The sequence below is a fragment of the Tiliqua scincoides genome, chromosome 7, assembly GCF_035046505.1.
Source record: "Tiliqua scincoides isolate rTilSci1 chromosome 7, rTilSci1.hap2, whole genome shotgun sequence".
NCBI classification, from domain to species: Eukaryota; Metazoa; Chordata; class Lepidosauria; order Squamata; family Scincidae; genus Tiliqua; species Tiliqua scincoides.
In genome coordinates this window covers 27,038,613-27,064,464 of record NC_089827.1, presented here as the reverse complement: position 1 = coordinate 27,064,464, position 25,852 = coordinate 27,038,613, and the positions used below count along the sequence as shown (strand labels likewise).

Sequence of the window (25,852 nt, the reverse complement as noted above, 5' to 3'; positions counted from 1 at the left end):
GCCACCTCCCTGGCAAGTTTCCTGCCTTTGATGTATTTAAGATTGTTTGCTGTGTTTTTAGCCATGCACTCTTCATATTTCTCATTTGTGTTCCTTACTGTTAGCTTAGCTATCCTTTTCTCAGACTTTGTATTCCTTTTTGTTCTAATTTGGGCAAGACTTCCGTTTTTCTGAAGCTACCTTATCTCCTATAGCTTCCTTGAGTCTACTTATGAACCATGCTGGCATCTCCTGGGCCTGGTGGTGCCTTTTTCATTTAATGGTATATCAGGGGTGCTCACACTTTTTTGGCTCGAGAGCTACTTTGAAACCCAGCAAGGCCCAGAGATCTACCAGAGTTTTTTTTACAATGTTCGCGCCATCATAACATATAACATTTATGTGTACAATGTATGTTGGTGTACCTTGAGCCCCACTGAGTATAACAGGACTTACTCCTGACTAGACATGCCTAGGATTAGGCTGTGAGGCTGCAATCCTAGCCACACTTACCTGGGAGTAAGCCCCATTGAGTACAATGGGCCTTACTCCGGCGTTTCCTCCCAGAGGCACCTGAAGGGGGGGGTCGGCACTCCGCGATCTACTCATTTTGCCTCGCGATCTACCGGTAGATCGCGATCCACCTATTGAGCACCCCTGGTATACATCTTCTTGTGCTTCTGTTATAGTTCTAAACGCTCTCCATGCATTCTAGGGAGATCTGATCCTCTTGACTTTCTGTTTTTCTTTATTAATACCTTTATTAATTTATTGGGGGGGGAGTCAAAGTGTTGGACTTCCTTAGAAATTTAGCAGGTACACCTGTGTTGACTGAATAGCACCATGGTCACTGTTCCCTATCCATTCAATAGCACATCTTGCACTAAGCCCCGGGAGCCACATAGGATTAAGTCTAGGGTCTACCTAGAGGTCCTCCCTAGAGGTCTCCCCTCTGGTTGGTGCCAACTGTCCTAGACCACAGTCACTTATAATAGAAGTCTCTGCGTGCCTACTCAGATGCAACTTCCATTGATTCAATATAATTTACTATATGTAAGACTGCATAGGGTTTTAGCCTTAGTATATTTAGAAATTTTCTCTGTCGTGGACTGAGCGTGAATTTACATAGTCTGTGTGAGGATAATTGAAGTTGCTTATTACTACAATACTTTCCCTTTATATACCTCTCTGATTTCTTTCCCCTAGTCAAGATCTCTGTCATCATTTGGTCAGGAGGGCCAATGAATGAGCATGTCTCCAGTATTTATTATTTTGACCTGGTTTTTCTACCCACAATGATTCTGTTGAGAAGTCTGATCCTTCTAAGCTTTTTAGTTTGTTGGATTCTATACTGTATTTGACATACTGAGTTGCACCACCTCCAATATTCCCCCCCCCCCGTCCTTCTATAGAGTTTGTATCATGGAATTACCGTATCTCATTGGTTCTTTCTGTTCCACTAGGTTTCCATTTAGACTACTTTATCTGTATTCTCTATTGTAACCAAGAAGTCCAGCTCCCCTTTCTTAGCTTGGAAGCATCTGACATTGGTATATAAGCACCTGTATACTGTGTTTTCTTCCAGATGTTGTTGGCATGTGCCTTTCCCCTGCTCCCTTTAATTCTCTTAGTCCAGCTATCCTACATGCTCATTTCCAAACTGTAAATTCCAAATGTCCTTTCTCCTTCTGGATGATTTAGAACAATTACACCCTCATCCCCTAAGAATGATTTGGTCTGCACCAGATGCATTCCATCCCCTGTTGAGTTTCCTTCAGGGGGCAGATTAAAAGCTGCTTTGCCATTCTTTTAATGTTAAGTGCCAGCAATCTGGTTCCATTTTGGTTCAAGTGGAGCCTGCCCCTTTTATGCAGGCTTGGTTTGCCCCAAAATGTTCCCCAAGGCTTAATAAATTCTGACCTCTGCTCCTAACAGTACCATCTCATCCATGCATTGAACCTCAGCTTTGTCTTTTTAGCTGGCCTTGTGTATGGGATTTTCCAAAATACTACCCTGGAGGTTGTGGCTTTCCACATCCCACCTAGCAACTTAAATTTGGCTTCCAGTATCACCTGACCACATTTTCCAAAGTCATTGGTGCTCAATATAACCACAGCCTACTTCTCTCTGGCCACTTCCTCCACACTTTGCATAATGATATAAACTTCTATCATGTCTCCAGAAATAGCTTGTTTTATATGTTGTTAATAAGAGTCGTGGAGTAATAAAATTCTCCTTGCTTTCCACAAAGCTAGGAGGCATTGGGGGCTAGTTCACGTTTGCCAGACGTAGATCGAAGAGTGAAACTGATCCTTGCTTGAAATGCGTGTGGCAGAAACATAGCTTATTTTGGATAACTTTTTCTCGCATGTGGTAAAATGTTTTAAGTTCTTACTAAGGCTTTTCTTATTATAGGTGACACATTATAAGCAATATCCACCCAATACAAGCAAAGTTTATTCCTACTTTGAATGTCGTGAAAAGAAGACGGAGAACTCTAAATTAAGGAAGGTGAAATATGAGGAAACTGTTTTTTACGGGTTGCAGTACATTCTTAATAAATACTTAAAAGGTATTTTGCCCTGGAATTTTAAATATATTTGAACATTCCATCTCAACTTTTTTCTGAATTACTTACAAGGAGAACAGTTTTCAAAATGCCTTTATTCAATCTCTGTGTTAAGGATAAAAACAGATTAAAACGTTTTCAAATGGTAATAGCTTCTGAAACTATATTAGTTGCTCCCATTTACATAAATCTGTGTCCAAAGATGCCTTGTGAAAATGGAGCTGCTTCATGTTAAAACAAATTATCTCCCCTTAGTGGTGTCTGTTGGTAGCTCTCCCTAGGGTTTTTGGGCAAGGGTCTTTCCTAGTCTTGTTTCTTAACTAGATGTACTGAGTTTTGTATGGCACATGCTTTGCATCTTTAGATTACCTTTTGTGCTAAATATATCCTCAGGTGAACTATTCATAAATGTTCAGATACTGAAAAATGTTTGAGAACTAAAGGATAAATTTGAAAACAATTCTTTATTTGCCATGGGATTAAGGATTGGATGAGCTTTGTGTTCAAAAGTAAAAATGATAATGTTTGTGAATTACATTCTGATGTGATGTCTCCTAAAAACAAGTGTCGAACTGGTCTTAATAGCATTTTAAAGTGTGGCCAAGAATACCTATTCATTCAAATTATTATCTTGTAGATATTATTTTTGAAGTGTAAGTTGAAAAATTAGTTCCATGGAAGAGAAACAAGATATAAATGTTATAAAATGTCTGATTACTAATATGCTTCCCTTTTGCTAGATGTTACAACAACATTTTGGCATGTGCATATATTTGCCATAAGCTTGCGCACTGTTTTAAACATTCAGGATTTAAGAACTACGTTTTCTCTGCTATGACTAATAACTCTGCCTAAGATGGTAGTATAACTCAAAAGTTTGAATTCATAGAATTCATTACTTTGAATAACTTGCAGTTCTAACATGTTTTTATGAAAGACTGTAGATAAAGCCCACTGGTTTGTCCCATTGGCTGTGCAGGTGTTTTGTGGAAGCTGGGGTGGAGTGATTATCCTGTCATTGGCATTTTTTATACCAGTTTGAAGGCAACAGCTGTATTATCCCTGGCAACATAGTATCTAGTGTCTAAATCTGAGACAGAGAATAAGGAAATCTTTTTTTCCTACTTGGAGATAGTAATAGACTTTACTGGATTTGATTTAGCATGTAACAATATAAGTCTCCATTTGATTACATGAAACTTCTGTCATTGATGATTCACAGGTGATTACCTACTAATGGGTTATGGTAAGCTTGATATATTTGCTGTAACATGAATTGATCATTATATGCCCTGAACATAAAATATTTATTTGGAAGTTAATGCTACTTAAACCAGTGAGACTTGCTTCCAGGAGATCTGTGTTTAGGATCAGGAAGTACGAATCCCAACCCTAAGCATGTTTGCTTGGAAGAAAGCCCTACTAAGTAAGGGACTCTTCTATTTGCAACCTAAATCATTTACAAAATCAGAGTGAGCTCATTAAGCCATGTTAAGATTAAATTATGTAAATGTTTTGATCAGGCTGCCCTCTCACAGTACATTTATCTGTCTATAAAGATTATGCTTAACCAAATTTTAGAAGACATTTTTTTTGTTTGTTATATTCACTTGTGTCCAAACTTAAACTGCTTTTCAACTCAGGTAAAGTGGTAACCAAAGAGAAAATTCAGGAAGCCAAAGAGGTATATAAGGAACACTTTCAAGATGATGTCTTCAATGAAACAGGGTGGAACTACATTCTTGAGGTAAAAAACCCACATACATGCAATTAATTAATATTTTTATTTAAAAGAACACAGATCTTTGTCATCTTATGGGCGCAATCCTAACCCCTTATGTCAGTGCTTTCCAGCACTGGCATAGCGGTGCCAATGGGACATGTGCTGCATCCTGCAGTTGGGTGTCACTCATGGAGGCCTCCTCAAAGTCAGGGAATGTTTGTTCCCTTACCTCGGAGCTGCATTGCCCTTATGTCAGTGCTGTAAAGCACTGGCATAAGGGGTTAGGATTGCGCCCTAACTGTCATTCATGACTAGCAAAAGTTATCTGTCTAGCTCGTGGATTATAATTGCAAGAACTTAACCTTATACTTTGCTCAGTTTGACACTGTTTTTTGTAAGTCAGAGTGAAGCAATGCTCTGTGGACCTAATCTGTATGTCTAATAAATATATAGTGGTGACAACTGCTAGCCCTTTCAAATTCCAAGTAGGAATTTACTTATAAGAGGGATTAGTTATGTGCATGGGAATTCAGCTTGCTTGGCAAATTTCCATACACAATAGCAAATGGTGACATGAATTCTGAAAGAGCTTGATGAATGTTGTAAATAATTCTTAGTAATTCCATATGTAATGATGTTTTCTAAAGTATTAGCTACTTAAAGTCAGAGATTAGTTAAAACTTTTTTATATTGATCAAATTGGGGCACATGCTGAAGGGTGAGAGATTCTGTGTCTCACAAGTTCTGTCTCTGCCTTCCTAAGCAGACTTGCCCCCATGGTTTGAGGGCACTGTCCTGAGTTCCCTAATGAAATTATCTTTCTGTTTCTTTGTGGTATTGTGTCTTGTATGCAGGATGTACATTGAACATTGTTAGCATGTACTCCTTATCATAGCTTTAATTTTTTGTTTGGTTTTTTAAGTCCAACTATTTAGAGAGTGGCATTGGCTTTGTGTATCTCTCAGAGAAGCAGACAGTCCAATGAAAACATCAGCTACTAAACTGGTTGTTCTGTCCTTTATTTTATTGATGGTAGTCAACCCTGCTTTCCAAGTAATTACTATATGTTTCTGTTTATTCAACAGAAGTATGAAGGGTGTCTTCCTATAGAAATAAAGGCTGTTCCTGAGGGCTCTGTCATTCCCAGAGGAAATGTACTTTTCACAGTTGAAAACACTGATCCAGACTGTTATTGGCTCACGAACTGGATTGAGGTAAATAACAGTTATTTCTTTACAATTGATGAAATTTTTCTAGCAAAATGGCTTCAGTTTTCAGTATGCCCCAAACACTTATTTGAAGTCAGCTTTTAAAAGAGCGTCTGTCCTTCAGGGTTCTTTTGTTATCTTCATCCACACATTGTCATCCTTTTTGTCGTGTCCTCCAGATCATGTGAAAATGTAAATAGTATATTTTGTTTTCCTAAAGTCATCAGTTTTCCATCTGTGCTACCACAGATGAACCCCATTTTTCAATTATGGGGTAGACTTTAGTGCTAACTCCAGCCTTTTCGTATCTCTTTGACAGTACTGCACAATGAGTAATAGATATTGTAAAACAATTACATCACATAAATGAGAGCCTTTCCTGCCATGTCTAGTTTCATTGCTATTTTGTGGTTACCAGACCCTTACGACATTCTAATTTTCCCTGTCGTATCTACCTGGGATCCATGATAGGATATGTTCACTCTTATTCATTGCACATCTGTCTCCTCCTAGACGATTCTTGTTCAGTCATGGTATCCAATTACAGTGGCCACAAACTCCAGAGAACAAAAGAAGATCTTGGCAAAATACCTGTTAGAAACTTCTGGCAGTTTAGATGGACTGGAGTACAAGTTGCATGATTTTGGCTACAGAGGGGTCTCTTCACAAGAGGTAATGTTACTTTGAAGTCTCTTTAGCTGAACCATGGATATGCATAATTTTGGATCATAAAATAAACTACTCTTGATCACTGATTTTGTGTAAAGTTCGTTCTAAAATTGGGAAGTACAAACAGTAAGCATCATATGTTATGCTGTTTTCCCTCTTTAACCTTCAACTTTGCAGTAAAAAACAATTAGTATAGCACTCCACATTTATATTGGCTTGTAGATACTATAAGAACAATTGTAAAACTGGAGAAGGTACTATTTAATCTGGAGAGTGCCTTGAAACAGAATGTTCTAGTAATTGCCATTTAGGTTTAGTGCCTATAATTCAAAGTCATGTCTTGTTCTCAGACTGCAGGAATAGGTGCCTCTGCACATTTGGTGAACTTCAAAGGAACTGACACAGTAGCAGGAATTGCTTTAATTAAGAAATACTATGGAACAAAAGACCCTGTGCCAGGCTATTCTGTCCCAGCTGCTGAACACAGGTATTTTTGTGTATTGTTGACACTTTCTAGACATCCCCCCATTCTTTCTGTGTATTTAATCAAAATCCATATCCCGTTTAACTAAAGCTGCAGCCATACTCTGACTGTGATGTGTGCAATTGTGCATTATATCTTTTTAAAACTTGAGCTCATGTAGAATGTTGAAACAGTTGCAAATTAGATGCAAAAGAAGTAACACCTGTTGGTTACTTCTCTTCAATGGCTTTATTTGTTTAAATGTAAGTGCTCAATAACTTTGAATGTTTTTTTCAAAATCATAAATAGATCATGCCTAGCAAGATATATAGGGAAGAATAACTGTTAACTGGCAATGATTTCAGTTAGGGTTTACTTACTGAAAGCCCAGTGCTCTCTACCACCTATCCCTCCAAAAATGTGATACTTGCTATTATTCAGTCCTAGAACCAGTTCTCCCTTCTTGTTTACATAGCTTCTTGAATAGTAATGGTTCTGCTACTTTCTTACTATCCAGCTGTCTGAGTGAATTTTCTACATTAGCTTTGCAGGTATAGGTCTCCTCCTCCTGCTCATATCTTTATAGGTTTCCTTGTAAGGTACAGTATCTGAAAGCATTCTTCAGCATCAGCTTTATTTTCCTAAAAAATATGAAATACGCTCCAGCGAAAGGGGGATGAAATGCAAACATTTCGTAGCCATTTTTATGTTCAGGTGGTACTTTGTTTACATGTGTGCATCAGGACGTGCTATTAGAACTATTCCTGCTACTGTGACTTCTCTCTAAGCTTGGGAGTAACCAATAATTTCTATGGAACAGTGAAAGTCTTTGCCTGAAGTGGCAGCTGGAACTGTTTCAAATGAGAGAAAGTAGCATGTACATTTAGAACTCTTGCAAGTGTCTTTAATTGAAACCCATACTCTATTGGAGTGGTTAGAGGAGGTGTTAAAATAAGGAATGCTTGTGTTATGATAGTGTGGTGTATGTTAAAGTTCAGATGGTCACTAACTCCTAATATTCTATTTTTTTCAGTACTATAACAGCATGGGGGAAAGACCATGAAAAAGATGCTTTTGAACATATTGTGACACAGTTTTCTTCAGTGCCTGTGTCTGTGGTCAGTGACAGTTATGACATTTACAATGCTTGTGAAAAAATATGGGGTGAAGATTTAAGGAATTTAATTGAATCAAGAAGTGCAGAAGCTCCCCTAATTATAAGACCAGATTCTGGGAATCCTCTTGACACTGTGCTAAAGGTAATAAGATTTTCACTTAAGAGTTAAACTTAAAAGTGTTTTCTTGAATTTCTTCATTATCATTCATTACTGATACAGACTGTATACCATATTTAACAAAGTCCAAAGCCCCACAAATTGCTATATCCCAAATCCTTTTTAGGCTTTTCCAGTTATACTTGTAGATAGCCTTTGTTTGAGCTAATCAAGACATTTTTAGAGCATTTAATCTTTTAGGGCACATGGCATGTCATATGTTTCTAAAATAAGGGTTTAGTGCAGTGATATCCAGAGTATTCTCCTGAAGTTCTGGAATTTCAGGTTTGGCTTCTAGAAATTTAGTCACAGAATAGAAAATTTTTCTGTGTTTTGTATGTGGTCAGTCTGCTTAACCAATAAAAGTTAATGATTTCAGTTTACCAGCACAACAGAGAGCTTGATGAGATCACAAATGCTTCAGTTGTAGTTATTAGCAAGAACAAATATGAATTTAACTAGTTTAAATTGGCACTGGTTCTAGTGGGCAGATGCCTCTGCTATAATAACGGAAAGGCCTTCTCTAGAAAGGGCTTAAGTAAGCCAAAACACTATAAACGAGGTATTGAGATGAATTGTGAACTTACCAGGTAAGCCCATGTTCTGCAAAACCACCAATAAGGTTTTGCAGAAGGTGGCACTGCAAGTTTAATTTTATTATAAACATTTCTATACTGCCTTTTTGCAATTGTTTAAGGTGGCTCACAACATCAGTGTAGAACTATTCCATACAATAAAACAAAATAACACCACAAAACCAAAGCACATTTCTTTCTCCATCTTACCAAACACATTTTGGAACAAATGGGCAATTCAGAGGCATCCAACAGCTAAGTGAGACAAACACTGATGGACACGTTGGGTGAGGATATTTACAAAATAGTAATGATAACGTATATCAACGAATTAACAAACAAATTCTGTGCTGAGAATTGTTTAGACTGAATATTTCAGTCTGGTCTCCTTTCTAAGTGCTCTTCAGGAGACTGGCTGTGTTCATGTATGTCCTCCTCCAGATGGTTGAAAGAAGAATTTTGTGACAATTGCACTTTGTATTATTCAGCAGAGTTATAAACAAAGCTACTTAACATTCACTTTGCTTCCTACAGGTCTTGGATATCCTAGGAAAGAAGTTCCCCATTACAGAAAATAAGTTGGGTTATAAAGTGTTGCCTCCATACCTCAGAATTATTCAAGGAGATGGTGTCGATATTAACACATTACAAGAGGTGCAACTTTTTGTTAATCTGTAAATAGCTACATCAGTGAGTGCTCTTAACTGGCAATTAAATCACAAGTTAGAAAAAAAAAGTGGTTAATATCTTGCTTTTCAATCATGAAAAACATTGTTGTATATTATAAAAAAATCAATATTTTTCATAAATTCAAAGAGGCAAGCTTAAGGAATACAGAGAACATGCAATAGGCTTAGATTCAGGAGCCTTCTTCCCAAGTGGAACATGTTTCTGCAGATGTTAGTTTCTAGGAGCCAGTTATGGAGTTGCAGGTTTGGAAAGAAATTTGGTGACACGAGGGTGCAAGTGTTTCCTACTCACATTGTAGCGTCTTTTGATGCATTCTGTAATGAGTAATGGATCTCCATGCTTTAAGCACATTAGTTCTATCCAGGGGAAAAAAGAAAATTAACTTAATAGTTGTCAAGCTTTTTTAATTAAGAATATGTGCTAAGCCATTCTGTTTTTAGCCAAAATAGAATCTTAAGATTCTATTTATCTTGCTTGGCATATGTGTCAATCTGACAACAGTAGAGAAACTCCTGTATTCTGGCAACTCTGATTTTTACAAAGTTAAGGTGGCATATGATACTAACTTTTCTGACCTCCCCGACACATCTATGACAAGTATTCTGAGTGTATGCCTACATGAGAAACATAATGTATGATGCAGCAAATTGTAGATGCAGTTAGAAGAATCTAGACAAAAAGTAAGGCTGCAATCCTATCCACACTTACCTAGGAGTAAGCGCCACTGACTGTAATGGGACTTAGTTCTGAGTAGACATGCATAGGATTGGGCTCTCAGATTGCCTGTAGGAGCAACAGGCCAAGGAAAGTTAGAAAATAAGACATCAAAAATTTTGATCAAAAATAAGACATCAAAAAATTTGAGTAATGAGAACCTAAGCACACTTGTTTAAAATTGTCACTGAAATCTGTGTGTGTTTCTTCAAAATATGATTAGTAGAGGTGTGTTTTTTGTTTTTTGTTTTGTGTTAACAAAATAAACACAACACTGATGTCTGCATTTTTCATTTTTGTATTAAAAAAAATCAAAATCTGAAAAAATCAGTTCTCCAACACCTTTGCATATTGATCACTGGCTGGCTGGGCTGGTGGGGCACGCGTGGGTAATGACTGTGGCTGCACCTTCTGAAACTATCGTCTATCCCGTATACTTCTAAAGCAATTAATTTATAATTTATAAAAATGTGCCTTTGAAATAAAAACACAACATTGCTTTGTGCACGTCTCATTTTTGTAAAAAAAACCAAAAAAACACAATCTGCCAAAAAATAAAACTAAAAAAATCACACCTCTTGTGATTAGTTTAAAGGTAGCAGTGCATGGTGTTCAGACTCTAGATAACATCAGCTTGCTAAATAAGTAGGTTTTTGGCCTCTGATCTCTGAAATATTCACATATCTCATGACATGGTAGAGAATCATATAATCTGAACTAGGATCAGTCATAAACAGCTTAAAATGCTATAGGAGCATGCTATAGATAGTTAGGCTGTGGATAGTTGGCTGTTGATTCCCTGGAATGCATGAACATGACTGGTAATTGACTAAAAGTTAGCTGGCATATATCAGTCACTGTCTGACCTTCAACTGTGAGCAAACTTTAACTGAAGAGACATGGCAAAATCTGTCTGTTTTGTATCCTTTGACTAGGGAAAAACCTTATCACCATGCATTGTAGTAAAGTGAGTAGGTAGTATCCAGCTGTCATGAAGAGCAGGGAGGGGGCTTCCAGCAAGCACTTGCTGATCTATGGTAGTAGTTCCTAGTGCCAGGCGCTCACTCCTTTCCCATTCCCCACTCTTACACTTGGTTTGGACACACAGCTTAGTGGGACAGACTCGGTCTTTTGAAATCTGCTGCCACCAGCCCAAGATATCCAATTCCCAGAGGGATTCCTTGGGCATAATCCCTCAATATACTATTCAGCATTTCATTGCTCTCACTGACAGTAGTACCTGCAGCACGGGGAGGCTAACAAATCCACTGATCCCAGAACATGGCAGAGGCTTTAAAGAAGTTTTATCAACAAATTAATCAACAGAAGAGAAAAACAGGTATATAAACAGGTTTGGTTGCTCACAGGTGAGCATCCTAAATAGTGCTGGCTCTGCAGGAAAGCCTCTCATGTGCAGGCCCTGCTGGACTCTAGGCTGAGAACCTGAATCATGACTTGGCCTAGCCCTTAGCTGAGGTAACCAAGAGCTTCTAACATCTGGAGGGGGAAGACAGACCAACATAAACATAACCTAATGGCGATTACTTTGTCCCTTTCTATGTACCTGGGGAGCTCTCCCCAGCTGCCATCCACTCTGATCCCTGGAGAGTGGGCACTCCCTGTCTTGCTCAGTAAGAAGTAGACTGGAAAAAAGTCTCTTCAGGTCCTGGTGACTGTTTCTTTTAGCAGCACCCACTGGTCCTCTGCTTGGCTAGCTCCCTTGGAACCTGAAGCACCTCAGAATTGGAGAGAAAAACCTCCACAATGAACCACAACTCTTTGACCAAACTTATTTGCTTGCTCTGGAAGAAGAGAAATTATGGATGCAACCCAGTATATTTTTGTTCAGAGATGTTTACCAGTTCACCTGTTTTTCCACAGGATAATTAGTTGGAAAAATTAGCTTGACATTTCTGTGTAAGCCTGGCTTTTGCACTATGCAAAATGATCCGTCTAGACTGAATAACCAGGTACACATTATGAAATTCTTTGGCATTCAATTTATGTAACTACTTCAGGACACATTTGGAACAGGAACATGCTAAGTTCCTGTTTCAAAAGATGCACTTAATTGTCTTTGGTAAATTTGTAATAGGAATGTGTCTTATTTGCTGTTTATTTTCTATTTCTTATCAGATGGTGGAAGGAATGAAACAACATAAATGGAGTATTGAAAATATTGCGTTTGGGTCTGGTGGAGCTTTACTTCAGAAATTAACTCGGGATCTCTTGAATTGTTCCTTCAAATGCAGTTATGTGGTGACCAATGGCCTTGGGGTATGTTCTCTAAAGGTAGCATTTACACTGAAAAAAGCTCATCAGTTTCACAGAGTGTATGTGTATGAGGGCTTGTTTGTGTATGAGGGCTTATTTGGAGGAAGAATCAATTCTTATTTAAATGGTTTGTTCTCCACCCTCTTCAGCAGAGAAGCTGCTTACATAATACAGTATCCCAGAGCAGCTTACATAACAGCAAACAATGAATTAATTACAACAGAAAAGGTATGTGGGGGGGATTAATGCTGTGCTGGTTTCTTCCTACAGGCCTGTTGGCAGTTCTTTGGCCTTTGTGAGTGGGGGCGGGGGGGGGGGGGAGAGGGACATACATTTCCAACGTAAAAGGCACCAGCAAATGGAGATGGCAGTAGAGACTTATCCTTGGTGATTTTTCTTTCTTCCTTTTACTTAAAACATTTTTCTGAACTCTAGGTAAATGTCTTTAAGGACCCTGTAGCTGATCCTAATAAAAGATCAAAGAAAGGAAGGTTGTCTTTGCACAGGACACCAAATGGAGACTTTGTTACACTAGAAGAAGGCAAGGGAGATCTTGAAGAATATGGTCAGGTACGTATGTCTCACATTCTTATTCTCAGAATAGATCTCATTTTCTTCTGAAGTCTTAATTTTCTTTCCTCATATACCTAGCTGTAATGCTGTTAGAGCAGTGGTTCTTACACATTTACACTGGGACCCACTTTTTAGAATGAGAGTCAGGACCCACTGGAAGTGATGTCATGACCAGAGGTGACATCAAGCAGGAAAATTTTTTACAATCCTAGGCTGCAATCCTACCCACACTTACCCAGGAATAAGTCCCATTTACTATCATTCTTAAAAGAATATACATAGCAGCTTATTAAAAGAACAGGTCTGTAATATTTGCCCCAGTGCACATACCATGGTAGCATTAAGTCCAATATATCAAAAATAAAATACTGAAATGAATGGGGACCCACCTGAAATTGGCTTGCGAGCCACCTGGTGAGTCCCAACTCACAGTTTGAGAAACACTATTTTAGAGAATAACAAATTTTCCAAAGTAGAATCAGTTTTTCTCATAAATCAGAAGATTAATCTGATTAAAATAGCATTAAAAACATGAATTGGCACCCAACTAATAGAAGACTGACCAAACTAGCAGCCACTCCAGGTGCGATTGTGCACAGTCCCCTCCATCAGGAGGAGTGGTTTTTTTCCTTTTAAAGTGAAAGTACTGCTGGCTTCTTTATTTAAAAAAAAAAAAAGATAAATGGGCGGGATGGAGGGGGTGAAGCTGTCAGTGCTGCCCCCACAGGTGTGGCACCCTGGGCAATTTGCCCTTGTTGCCCCTCGGTATGCCACTGATGTATATGGGATAGTTCACAGATCCATATTAATCATTCACTGACTAATATCAAGCCATTCAGTTGTTTGATTTTTTTCTGTAAACCTCTCTGAACTTTTTTGTTAAAAAGCAATATATAAATATTCTTAATAAGTGGTGACTTATTAAGTGAAAACCTGAGTTTCTCATCACCAGTGAGAACCTAAATTTCAATATCAGTTCCTACACTTTAATTTTCAATTGAGGCAGATCACACATTCAGCTGAGAGTCATCAAGTTGTTAAATACGTGATGAGTGCATTTGTGTTCATTAGCCTGTAGTTCTGTTCTTTTGTAAGTTTAAACTTGAGGAACCTAGAGCCTCACTGATTGTAAACATTAATCACACCAAAAGCAGCCATGTGTAAGGCAGGCTGTGGTCAGCTTGTAGTAAGCTTAGCCTTTAATGGGTCCTTTAGCGCTCTCCTCACCTACAGACAAGAAATTGCTAAAGGAAATTTGAATGGTCTGCACCTGTTGCTTCCCTGTGTATTTGCTTACAGTCCCCCTCCAACTTTCTCTGCCTGTCTGAGATTGCTTCAGAATTGCCAACAGCATCTGTTTAACTTGTGGTTACTTCTGATATACTGAATATAATGTTGTAGCCGGGCTCACTATACATAGGACAGTGCATTCGGACCTGTTTAGGTGTGAGGGTCAATGCCTGCCAGTATAGTCTGCTTGACTCTTTGAGACAGGAAGTATTATTTTTTACTGAAACTGAATGAACAAGTTTTGTGTTTTTGCAGGATCTCCTTCATACGGTTTTTAAGAATGGAGTAGTAATGAAGTCTTATTCTTTTGATGAAGTAAGAAAAAATGCCACGCTGAAGACTAGTGAACTGAAAATGACATCTCACTAAACTTGCATTCCATGTTTATATATGTGTTAACAATTATGTATTGCATAGATAATGTTTTCTTGTACAGATCTGTGTTTGTGTTTTCACATTATAGCCAAATTATTTGTTGGTTTATGGACATCACTACCCTATTTTTTTATTTTTATTTTTTTGCTAGCCTTTAGAAAAGATTGGGGGAATTGGGGAAATACTTGCAGTGTAAAACATGTTCAGTGTGCTTCTAGGGGCCCTTTGCCAGTAGTGATTCAATCTGGTATTGATCTCACAAATGAGACAAAGTTGAGATTTTTTATAAATATATATATATAGTAGGATACCACAAAACAGATTTGCATAAAAGTATCATTGCTTTATGTTTATATTTAACTTGTATTTTTGTACAAACGAGATTGTGTAAAATATATTTAAAGTTTCAATAATTAAGTCTTTCCAACTTTTCATGATTTTTATGAGTACAGACTTTCAAGGAAATATTTAGGGTGGGGTGGGGGAATTCATTGCCTTGTTGTCCATTGATCAGCAAATAAAACATGGCCTTAAGTTTTATTGTGACAGCTGTACTATTTGAAAGTTTTAATCAGAATTCTCCCTTGGATCCCACAGTCCTAGCTGTTCATTGTAGTTAATGTGTCTCAGTTGATGGCTAAACTTCTATTCTTGCTAAATGGCGAGGTACTATAAATACACAGGCCTTGCTAAAGGGCAAGCAATGTCAGTGAATGCCAAATGTGGAAGGACTTCTTACTGCAACAAAGATTGCCAAGTGCACCTCAGTATTTTAAGATTAATACTGCAATCCTACGTACACTTACCTGGTTGTATAGTATGTCCCAGTGAAATCAGTGGAACCTATTTCCATGTACAGGTGTGTGAGATTGGGTTATAAACGTCTAAGGGATCTGCTCTTCCACTACAAAACATACATGTAAAATATAGACAGGTATGCAAATGATGTATTAAAGTTAGTTACACTTCTGGATCTATTTTCCATATATTGTGACAGCTTTAAAGGAAAATATTGAACTGAGTAGTGCACTTTTTTACTTTTTGTATTTTGGTCCTTAATTTTGCCTTTTGTGTCAGACTGGATGTTAAATTGTATAGACGTCTTTATCTATTTTTTGTTAAACAACTTTAATAAAACATTATACTAGCCAAACTCCTTTTACATTGGTAGCCTCCCCTATAGGGGGATACTATGCAGAGGTTAACTATTTTAAAAACAAAAGGTAACGAGAAGTACTCTTTTTGTGACTGCACTGGATTCACTTTCTACACATGCACTGAATTGCTTACTAAAGAACAAGGTTGTTAGCAACTGAATTTGCAAGCTGTATCCAGTTCTCAGGTATACAGCCATACTTCAGGAGGGTTCCTAAAAAGAAAGACTTTGCAGCCTTTCTAAAGGAGGCAAAATAATAGTCTTGGTTTGTTCACTCTGGTCACTTGTGTTGGTGGCATTTAAGTGGGTTCAAACAATTATCTGGAAAATTGTTAAATTAGCTTAAATAAAATGAAGAAAGCAGATAATATGCTTCTAAAAATGTTTGAAAAGCCATATTATAATTTTCCTACTTTGAAAATGTATTAAATTACAAAGATGTGGTGTTAATGCCACTTATGCTGTCTCAAAACTTTATTTTGCTTAATAAGGTTTCTACTATTATTGTATGTGAATATACATGAAACAGATGTATTTTTATCAAAAGCAGTGATTTGGTTAGTTCTCTGAACAATGACTTTCCTACCTAGAAGCAGCCTTCCTTACTCTAACAACTGTGTTCAGAAAATGTTTCAATTAAAAAGCAGATTAAAGGTCAACAAAAGTTTAACTTCTCCACACAATATATTAGAGAATGAATTATGCTACTAGTAAGAACAGCATGGTAAGTCTCCCTCATAACTGATATTATGGTTTGAAGGCTGTGCAAAGGCACACTTATGCACCATAAGTTTCCTGTGTGGGTGTTTTGCTTTCTAGATTTTTCTAGGGGTTTTTGTCTTCATATTAAGGCTTTTGATTTCCTTAGCAGTATTTGCTTAAGAATCCTGGGTTTCTGCCACCAGGTTTTAGTGTTAAACAATTGGCATCTCAAGAACCAAATTATTTAGTGTTCAACTTGCATTACAGAGCGTGAACCTTAAAATATCCTCATTCTTCCATACTGAAACAAACAGCATGTTTTGGTTTTGCTTTAAACAATTAGGCTTGTAGGAACTGATATCTTTAGCTCCTGGTTCATAATAGTACAGTACTTGTATTTAAAAATGGTAGTTGGGAAACTTTTTGTGTTTAATCTACAAATAATTTATTTGTAACTATTTAACATAAGAAATTATTTTTATGACTATTTTTTCTCAGAGAACGGTTATGAAATTGATATGAAATCTTTTTATAGCAAAGAATCAATCTTGAAAGATTTAAGATGTATTTATTGTTTGCCAAAATTCAAACCTGAAAACAGAATTCTCTCTAGTTTTACATTCCTTCCTAACCTACATAGCTGAGTATTTCTTCACACAAATCCTATGTTTAAGTAGTCATAATGTATTTGGCATCAAAGACAAATGTAATAAACATGGAAATAAAGTTTTAGTTCCAGTAGTGAAACTTTTAGCTATTTGACTTTATTTTAGACTTGTGCGGTTCAATCCTGAGACAACTTCTACATTAATGATGAAGCCCTTTCTAGGGCAGAAAAGAATATGATACTGTAACCAGGGTTAGCCAACCTCTTAGTATTTAACAATACTGAGCATTTATATAGGTCTGAGCATTTAATGTGTGTTATCTAGATATCTTTACAATGACCTTGTAAGGTAAATATCCCTATATCATACTAGGGAACAGATTGAGATGGGAGTGACTTGCCTCAGGCCATCCTAGTGAGTTGATGGCAGAGATGAGATTTAAAATCAGGAAGACTGAGCTGAGTTGCAGCTCAGTCTCTTGGCTAGTGTGTTACCTCAGGCCTCAGTTCCTTGGGTGGTGTTCTAGTCCCTAGACCAGCCATTTTAAACTACTGTGCCATGGCACACTGGTGTGCTGTGAATGCTCTGCAGGTGTGCCACAGGAATTTGAGGAAGGATCATTTATTAGGGCCATCGGGGGATGTGAGCACCCCACCAACAGCATGGCTTGCCTAGTCAATTGTCAAAAAACCAGTGGTGTTCCTTGACAATTTTGTCAGTATGCTGTGAGATGAAAAAGGTTGAAAATCACTGCCCTAGACACTTCTCCAGAGACTGGAATATAGTCATATTCTATATTCATATTCCTTTCCAATGTATAATTAAATTGACGTGTAATGGTAAGGACCTCTAATGGTAAGGACATGGCGTAGAAGTGCTTGGATGGTGTGAGATCAGTGATTCAGGAAGGTGAGGAATAGAATCTACTGAACAGATCTGCACAAGAGGCAGATAAAAAAATTGATATTCTAGAATACAGTTGAAATAGTAATACAGTGGGTGTGAAGTGCTGTGAACAATTTATAACACTGATTAAAATTTGGTAAGGTCATATAGGACCAAAAGAGATTTCTTCAGGGACAGATTCAAGTCAGTCTCCTCAGTGGCCATCTTTTCTGCAACACAGCTGCTGAGTGCTGAATTTCTTCCAAATATATTCACATTCTTTGTACATATGAATACAGTATGCTTTTGGCAAAATAAAGATAAAAATGTGGAGAATGTTCATTCTACTTTAAGCTGCTTCACATGCTGTTTAGGGTATGAAACACTATAAAGATAAGTAAAAACTGCAAAAAGGTTTACAGTAGGAAGTCACAATTTACCACTCCTTCCTACCCTGTGTATTCTGAGTGCAAAAAGCCAACACAGTCACAACTTTTTAGTTTTTAACTCTAGGGCACAAAAATTGATAGAAATTGTGGAGTGTTCATCTAGGAAACAAGTATATTCTGAGAAGCAATTATAATTTAATGACCAAGCATATGCTTTGCATGTATAAGTTTCAGTTCAGGCCCTGGTGTGTTGCGTTACCAGTTCAAGGAAAGATCCTCTGCCCTGACTCCTTGGGAACTTCCCCTGACTCAGAAGCCAGTACTGGGCTAGAATAGATGGAACATGTAGTCTGATTTGGTGCAAGGCTACTTCATACATTCACGGAGTCAAGGAAAAAAATGCTGTCTCTACCTATGTAGAATACCTGTCTTGCCTGTAAATCTCAAACCAAGTTTTAATTCTTTTCTCCTATAAAAGTCAATTTACATTCCCAAACTGAAAAGTATAAAAAATATTGCGTTGTGTATGTTTTACAGTAGACCAAAGGGAATCCTCATTTTCCTGTATAGTAAGGCAGTATATATGAACTCAGTTTGACTTTGCTTGATCAACATGCAGGTATTCTCCTAAAGTTGTAACAGACCCTCTGAAAACAGATTCACAGCACAAGCCTACTTAAAAGTCCAATGAGACATACTCCTAGGAAAGTAGGTATAGAATTGCAGCCTTAGACTCTAAATCAGGGTCTGTCACTAGAAATTCCAAACCTACCTGAGCATGCCAAGGATCGAAGCTGGGAGTGGGGTCTTATTTGTTAACCATCCTTAATATATTGTGGTGTTCTGGGTCATGCAAATAAAGGTATTACTATATTGTGACTTTTGCTTTCCCGTCCAAACCATGTCTAATTTCAAAAAAAACCTCATCTTCATCACCACACCTTCTCCTTGCCCCTTTTTCCCCAAGCTAAAAAGCCTCTGATCATTTTGGTAGCCCTTTGCACCTCTGTACAAGGTACAGCGTTCTTTGTACCTTTCCCACAATATTCTTTTGGAGATGGAGCAAACAGAAGCACACTTCTGCTGGAATAGCAGACACGCCTGCATCACTTTTATCAGAAATTTAAGCACATTGCCTGGCTTCTCTCCAGTTTTAGAGAACAACAGAAAGAGATAAGACAGCAACTTCTGTCAGTGTTCCTATTATAAGTTTGGCTCATTAGCTGAGAGCAGATAATGACCCAATAATTGAGATAGAGTCCAATTATCATTTGGGTTGGGTGAGTTTCCATGTGCATGATTTTCAACACCCCTGGCCTAGTGCGTTTTAACAGAAATTTTACACAGGACAGGAATATGTTCAAAAGCAAAGTTACAGCTTTCCAATAAAGCTACTGTATACCACTGTGGCAACAGACTAGTACTGTACATACCAACTGGCAGTGGCTCTCTGATAACTTGCTGGAGGAAGCAAGTGTAGTGCCAGATCTTTTAACTGGAAATGAGCTGGGTGTGTTCTACTTGTATGTACCTCTGCTGAGTAACTATTACAGCACCTTTCTGGATGACCAAAATTGTTTCTTTTTCTTGAGCTGTGAAGTGATGCATTGGCAGAAGCAGTACTGGAAGAAACCAATTATCATACGGACCACCCTTGCAGCAGTGCTGCTTCTGCTGAGGTGTCACTATTGAAAGGGCAGCCTGTATGATAAGTGGTTTTTCTCACCATCACCTTTTCAAGCAGCAACATTTCTGCTGAGGTACTGGGAGGGAAGTAGAAGGAGGCCCCAGACAGTAATTGTAGGGGAAAGAGGCAGACCAAGAGGAATGAGGAGGTGCTGGGAGAGCCCAGGCTGCCCTTTCAGCAGTGCTGCATCTGCTGAGGTATCATTTTTCAGAGCAACTTTCAGCTGCTGAGCTGCAAAGTGATGCCTTGGAAGAAGGGATGACTCTGCTGGTACATGTGATAATTGGGCTGTACCATACCATGAAAATATCAAGATTTGCATATTTTCTGTCATTTGCAGCTAATAAACATATACAGGTTGAGACTAATTATTCGTGTGGGTTCCAAATAATTTTGTGGATAACAAAAAAACACTATAGCAAATCAATTTAAAAAACAAAGTTTCTTTGCTCCAGTGATTTAAAAACAGCCTTGCTGACCTTCCTGATGTAAGATAAGAGTCATTAAGAAATCAGTCCATCAGTGATTCACTCAGCCCCTCCCTTCACCAATGCAAAATGATCACCTTCCTTTCATGTGCTGGGGGGGGAGGGAGGGGTCCACTGGAGAGAGAAGGATGGATGGATTGTCAGCCTGCTGCCCTCTCTCTCATTAAGGAGGCTGTTGTTAATGGACTGTTCAGTTTTTTAAAGGGATGCACTTTTCCCCTTCTCCAGGGATCAGCACATTCCTTCTCATTTGCAGGAGCCATTCGTGTTGAGTCAAATCCGTGTATAAAAAATCAGTGTATAAATAGGCTGAACCTGTACATGAGAAAAAAAGGTAGTCAACACCTGCTTAATTACATCACTTCCAGCCCTCAGCAGGCACCAGGAATGCTATTCAGCCCTCTGTATGAAACGATATTGACATGCCTGTTCTAACTCTTTATAATGGGAAAGATGTGAGGATGGCCTTGTTGAAGGAGGTATTAAACTCATTCTGTTTGCTACTCAAAAAAGATGTAGATATATTCACTACTGCATACCTATGGCAGAAATCGAATTATGCAAGATCAAATGGCAGAAGTCATGACGTTATTAACAGTATTTACAGGTTGAGTCTTGTTTTTCACGAGGGTTCCATTCCCAGAACATGTGAGCTGGCAAAAATCACATTAAAGCACAACTATTTAAAAAACAATGTCCCTTTGCTAGGTGTTTTAAAAAACAGCCTTGTTGAACTTTGTGATGTAAGACAGAGTGATTAGGCAGACAATCCATCAATCAGTCTCTCTCCCAGTGATTAGAAAGGTTTCACTCTGAGCCAGCAACCTCTCCCTTCACCCAGAGCGATGCACTGGGAAGGAATGCAGTGATTATCTTTCTTTCACAAAGTGATTATCTTTCTGCTCAAGGAGAAGGGAGGGGTCACTTGCCTTGGACTGAAGCTGTTCTAAGTGCCTGGAGAGAGAATGATTGATGGTTTGTCAGCAGGCTGCCCTCTCTCACATTAAAGAGGCTATTTGTTAAATGACTTTTCCCCTTTAATTTAAAGGGCCTTTCTCTTCACATTGAGATAAAACCATGGGTGAAAAATCTGTGGATAATTAGGTTATATACCTGTATATACCACTTTTCAACAAAAAAAAGTTCACATGGTGTACAGTTCATGGAATTGGCAGGTGATATGGGTGTGGCATTTGGCTATATTTTGCTGGTAGTCTGGTGTTATGCATACTTTCCCCTGAGTGAACAGTTTTAAGGGCAGCACCAAACAGATTCTGGTGTTCTTTGGAAAAAAGCCTGCTAAATGCCTACTATGTCTTTCTCATATTTGTTTAATTACAGATACACAGGTTGAGCACTAAATGGCTGTAGCTAGGAAAGTGCTCTTTACAAGCAACTGCAGTTTCCCACAGTACGCCAGAGAGGCATACCTGCAGCATAGGTGTTTCAGCTCTTACCTGAGACTTCCATTATGTTCTCTCTGTCTCTGATCAACTCTTAGAACTGCTAGAAAACTGCGTTTTCGTTGCACAGAGCATACAAGATGGTACCAGAGGGGATGAGTCAGTTATACTGCAACACTTTCCATCAGGTCAATGTTACATGATATCTTGCTAGCCTTGGATCCCTTCCCCCAAGCAATTAAGAGTGCATCCATAAGTTGCCAATTCCTTATTCAGAGACAGCAGTTGGACTAGCAGCCAGGAATCTGCAAGACAAAAAAACCTGGCCAACTGATAATCCATTCCATAACCTTGCAACACTCTCAAAGGATTTAGGGTCCCATCCAAGGGGCCTCTAGGACCAGCGCTGGTTGTAGCAAATGTACCATAAGGCACATCCGCAACACCCAGAAAGGAGGGAGTGTCAGTTCTGGGCCCAGCGTTGGACGGACACCGCCCAGAGCAAGGGAAGAGCTCCAGGCAGGAGTAAGGACTTTTGGGGCGGGGGAAGGCATTCTGAGGTGGGGAGAGGAGAGGAACTGTGGTGAGAAGGAGGTGGTACCAAAGAAGCCCTGCTCCACTGTATCCTATCCTCCATGTTGGATTGAGAAGCCCAACATGGAGGTTCTCAAGTCTGCACTGGCGAAATAGCCAGTGCAGACTTGAGAAGCCCCTTTGCGGGGCTTGGGGCTTTCCTCAGGGGAAGGAGATTAAAGTCCCCTTCCTCCGAGGAGACTTTGTTGGCGTAGCTAGATACAAGAGTAGCCATTTTAGTACTGCTGCACCTGGCAGTGCCGCTGAGTAGAGGATTGGGCTGTTAGGGGTAGTTCCTTTCTGCTGTGTTATAGCAGGAGCTCTCAGCCTCTAACAAAACTTTATGTCAAAGAAAAGTTCACAAAATTGAATCAGTAGCTAGAAGAGAGGGAGAATTGTGACAGGTTGGTAGTGATGGCACAGGCACACATTTCAGTAGTCAGAAATTCAACAGAAATTCAATAGTCATGCTAACCACAAGAGATGGAACGTGTGATGGGACACAACAAAAAATACATTTAAGTTCTGGGTAATAGTTCCTTTTCCCTAGAAAGAAGGAGAAATAGACCTGGGAGAAATATTTCCCTAGACCTGGGAGAAATATTTCTGAATCATCCACAATACCCCAATAGTTGTGCATTTATTACTTCTGTACTGTATACCACCAAGCTCTTGCTCTAACTAAAGGTCATATTTTATGTATCTGTGAAGAGCAATTTAACGTTTTTGGCCATTCTTTTCCACACTTTGGAATACTGTGTCACCATTTATGATTGTACTTAAGATCAGTGAAGAAAAGCAGAACTTCTGACATTTCTTGGTTTAAATTCCAGGAACCCATAACTGCCTTTTAGTAAATGACAATTGTTACTCTGATTTCCATTGCTCTAGTAAAGGAGACATCTCATCTAACCTCCTAGAACCTGAAGAGTTCCCAGACATGTCTACATTAGGCCCTTGTTTTCAAGAGACCCATTTTCTGTAATACATTTACAGTATTAGCCATTGAACTAGGCTTTCCATTGTGCAGTCAAACTGCATATGGCAAACTCATAAGGATAACACACACTCCTGCCATTCTTTGGTATCGGCATCTGCACAAGAGCTACAGTTCTCTCCGCTTCCAATCTGAACATCGTTCCTGCTCTCCACCTGTCTTCAGTATGGCTTGTGTTCAGTATTCTACACTTTTCTTACATAATTTTCATAATCCACTGTAAAGATTAATTGGTCAAGGGTCAACTGCAACCTTTGAAATTATTATTATGACTACCCACAAACACATGTAAAACACCCATGTAAAATTATGACTACCCACAAAAACATGTAAAACACATTATTATGACTACCCACAAACACATGTAAAATTTATTTGAAATACAAGTGTTCTTCATTCTCTTCTGCAAGCCATCACTGCAGCATACACCATCAAAAGTACCAGGTAAAATGCAAGACAAAGTTGAGGCAACTTAAGTCAGTGCTCCCTGTTCCTCTGTGTCTTCTTCACTTTCCTTGTAAGCCCCCCCCCCCCCAGCTAGAGCACTTGTTGGCTACATTCTTCATTATATTTTTAGCAGCTGCTCTATGAGCTCGCTCAGCTATTTTCAGTTGTTTGTGAGTGACAGTGTTCTCAGTAAAAGAGCACCAAGAGGGAAAAGCATTTGGATAGCAGTTTCTAACTCAGGCCTGGCACTCCTGCATAGTGCGCTTCTTCTCAATCATGTTGTCGTGTGCCTTTTCATTGACAAACCACAGCGCCTGTCATAATTCTAGAAGAGACTTCTTATTGTTCCTCTGAGACAGCTGGAGAACAGACATTGGCAACAAGGTAGATGAAATTGTGATACACCTATTTCTTCAGCCATGACACTGATGGTCCTGTTATGACTAATTTATGGAAAGCTAAACCTCCATCTATTAACTGGTGGGAATGTAAAAGGGTTTGATTCCATAGACTCCAAAAACAAAATGGGATCCCAACAACTTAAGTAGCTTTTTTAGGAAGTGAGCGATGGGGGATTACGGTGCATCAAATACTTTGAGCTTCCAGCTGCCTTCACATATTTGACAAGGTGCAAAGTTCACCTCTTTGGTATTTCCCTATGAAATTGGCAGCATGCCCTGCCAAGACTCTCTGGGAAGTTAACTCCTGAGAGATGTTTCTGAACGCTGCCCTTTGCTATGTTAAAACCAACGCATTGTGCTTCTAGAGGGGTACCCGTGCTAATTTGAAACACCTAACTGCAACACCTGAAAAAATAATACATTTATTTCAGCAAAAGTTATTATGAACTAGAGTCCACTTCATCGGATGCAAGAAGTGTTACCCTCAGTTGGCAGGTGTATATGTACAGATGGGGATAGAAAAAATGGAAACAGGTGGGTGGTCAGAGGGCTATTCGGAAAGTTAAATGTAGGAGATATTTACAGTGAAGAAGCATGAAACTGTACAGTGACAAAATGTCCAGAAATACTTTATTTGTTTTCTGCCACAAAATTCAGGTTTTGGAGATATATTACAGGATGCAACGTGAGGAAGCCCAGTGGATGCCATGTTAGTATCCCAGATACAGACAGTTGTGAATGTTTTAATCTATGAAGGACTATGTACATCGATGACACTATATTTTAATAGAATTTTCTTAAAGCATTAGTATTATGACATACTGGAAGTGTTTACATGAAAGTGATGTAAACATCTTCATTCCAATGGTTAACACAAACCGCCACACCATGGGTGTGGATCAATTCATTGATTTATTATCTAAGCGCTGCTTAAGGGCCCAATCCTATCCAACTTTCCAGCACCAGTGCAAACACACTGCAGTCCCAAGGTAAGGGAACAAATGTTCCCATATCCTGAGGAGGCCTCTGTGACTGCCCCACCACCACAGGATGCAGCGCATGCTCCATTGGCATGGCTGCATTGGCACTGGAAAATTGGATAGGATTGGACCCTAATGATTTATTTAACTGTGAATTAGAATCCTATTTTTAAAAAGGCTTGGGCTATAGTACAATTCCTGCTCTAACAGCATGATCCTATGCATGGCTGCTCGGAAGTAAGCCCATTTGTGTTCAATAGCGAACACTCCCAGGAGCATATGCATAGGATTGCAGCCTAATTTCCTGTGTTTTCACAACAACAACAACAACAACAACAACGCACCTTGGTTTGCCAATGTGTATTGCCTGCCTTGTTATGTCATAGCTATGCTCACATCACCATTCTTCACACCATTCATTCCAAAGTCTCAAGGCCCAATGCTGTATGGCAGTGGTTCTCACACGTTTAGCACCGGGACCCACTTTTTAGAATGAGAATCTGTCAGGACCTGCCGGAAGTTATGTCATGACTGGAAGTGACATCATCAAGCAGGAACATTTTTAACAATCCTAGGCTGTAATCCTGCCCACACTTACCCAGGAGTAAGTCCCACTGACTATCATTGTCAAAAAAATATTCATAGTAGCTTGTTAAAAGTATAGGTCTGTAATATTCCCCCAAATACAGTCACATACCATATCTAATATGTTAAAAATAAAATAGTGAAATGAATGGGTACCCACCTGAAATGGGCTCAT

General features: G+C 38.8%; 2 protein-coding genes across 3 annotated transcripts in view; both read left to right on the top strand.

The window, feature by feature from the left end:
* Positions 1-16,981, top strand: part of NAMPT (nicotinamide phosphoribosyltransferase) — a 29,047-nt gene extending 12,066 nt beyond the window's left edge. Inside the window, exons 2-11 of the mRNA XM_066633698.1 lie at positions 2,395-2,551; positions 4,192-4,295; positions 5,357-5,485; positions 5,993-6,151; positions 6,499-6,635; positions 7,645-7,870; positions 8,995-9,114; positions 12,001-12,141; positions 12,574-12,708; positions 14,257-16,981. Of these exons, the coding sequence (XP_066489795.1) occupies positions 2,395-2,551; positions 4,192-4,295; positions 5,357-5,485; positions 5,993-6,151; positions 6,499-6,635; positions 7,645-7,870; positions 8,995-9,114; positions 12,001-12,141; positions 12,574-12,708; positions 14,257-14,370 (1,422 nt within the window). The 3' untranslated portion in view covers positions 14,371-16,981. The remainder of the gene's footprint in view (positions 1-2,394; positions 2,552-4,191; positions 4,296-5,356; positions 5,486-5,992; positions 6,152-6,498; positions 6,636-7,644; positions 7,871-8,994; positions 9,115-12,000; positions 12,142-12,573; positions 12,709-14,256) is intronic.
* Positions 16,982-23,898: 6,917 nt separating this feature from the next.
* The window catches only part of SYPL1 (synaptophysin like 1), a 41,687-nt gene continuing 39,733 nt past the window's right edge, over positions 23,899-25,852 (top strand). For both annotated transcript variants that reach the window (XM_066633530.1, XM_066633531.1), the window contains exon 1: positions 23,899-24,095. The gene's annotated coding sequence lies outside the window, so the exon portion shown is untranslated. The remainder of the gene's footprint in view (positions 24,096-25,852) is intronic.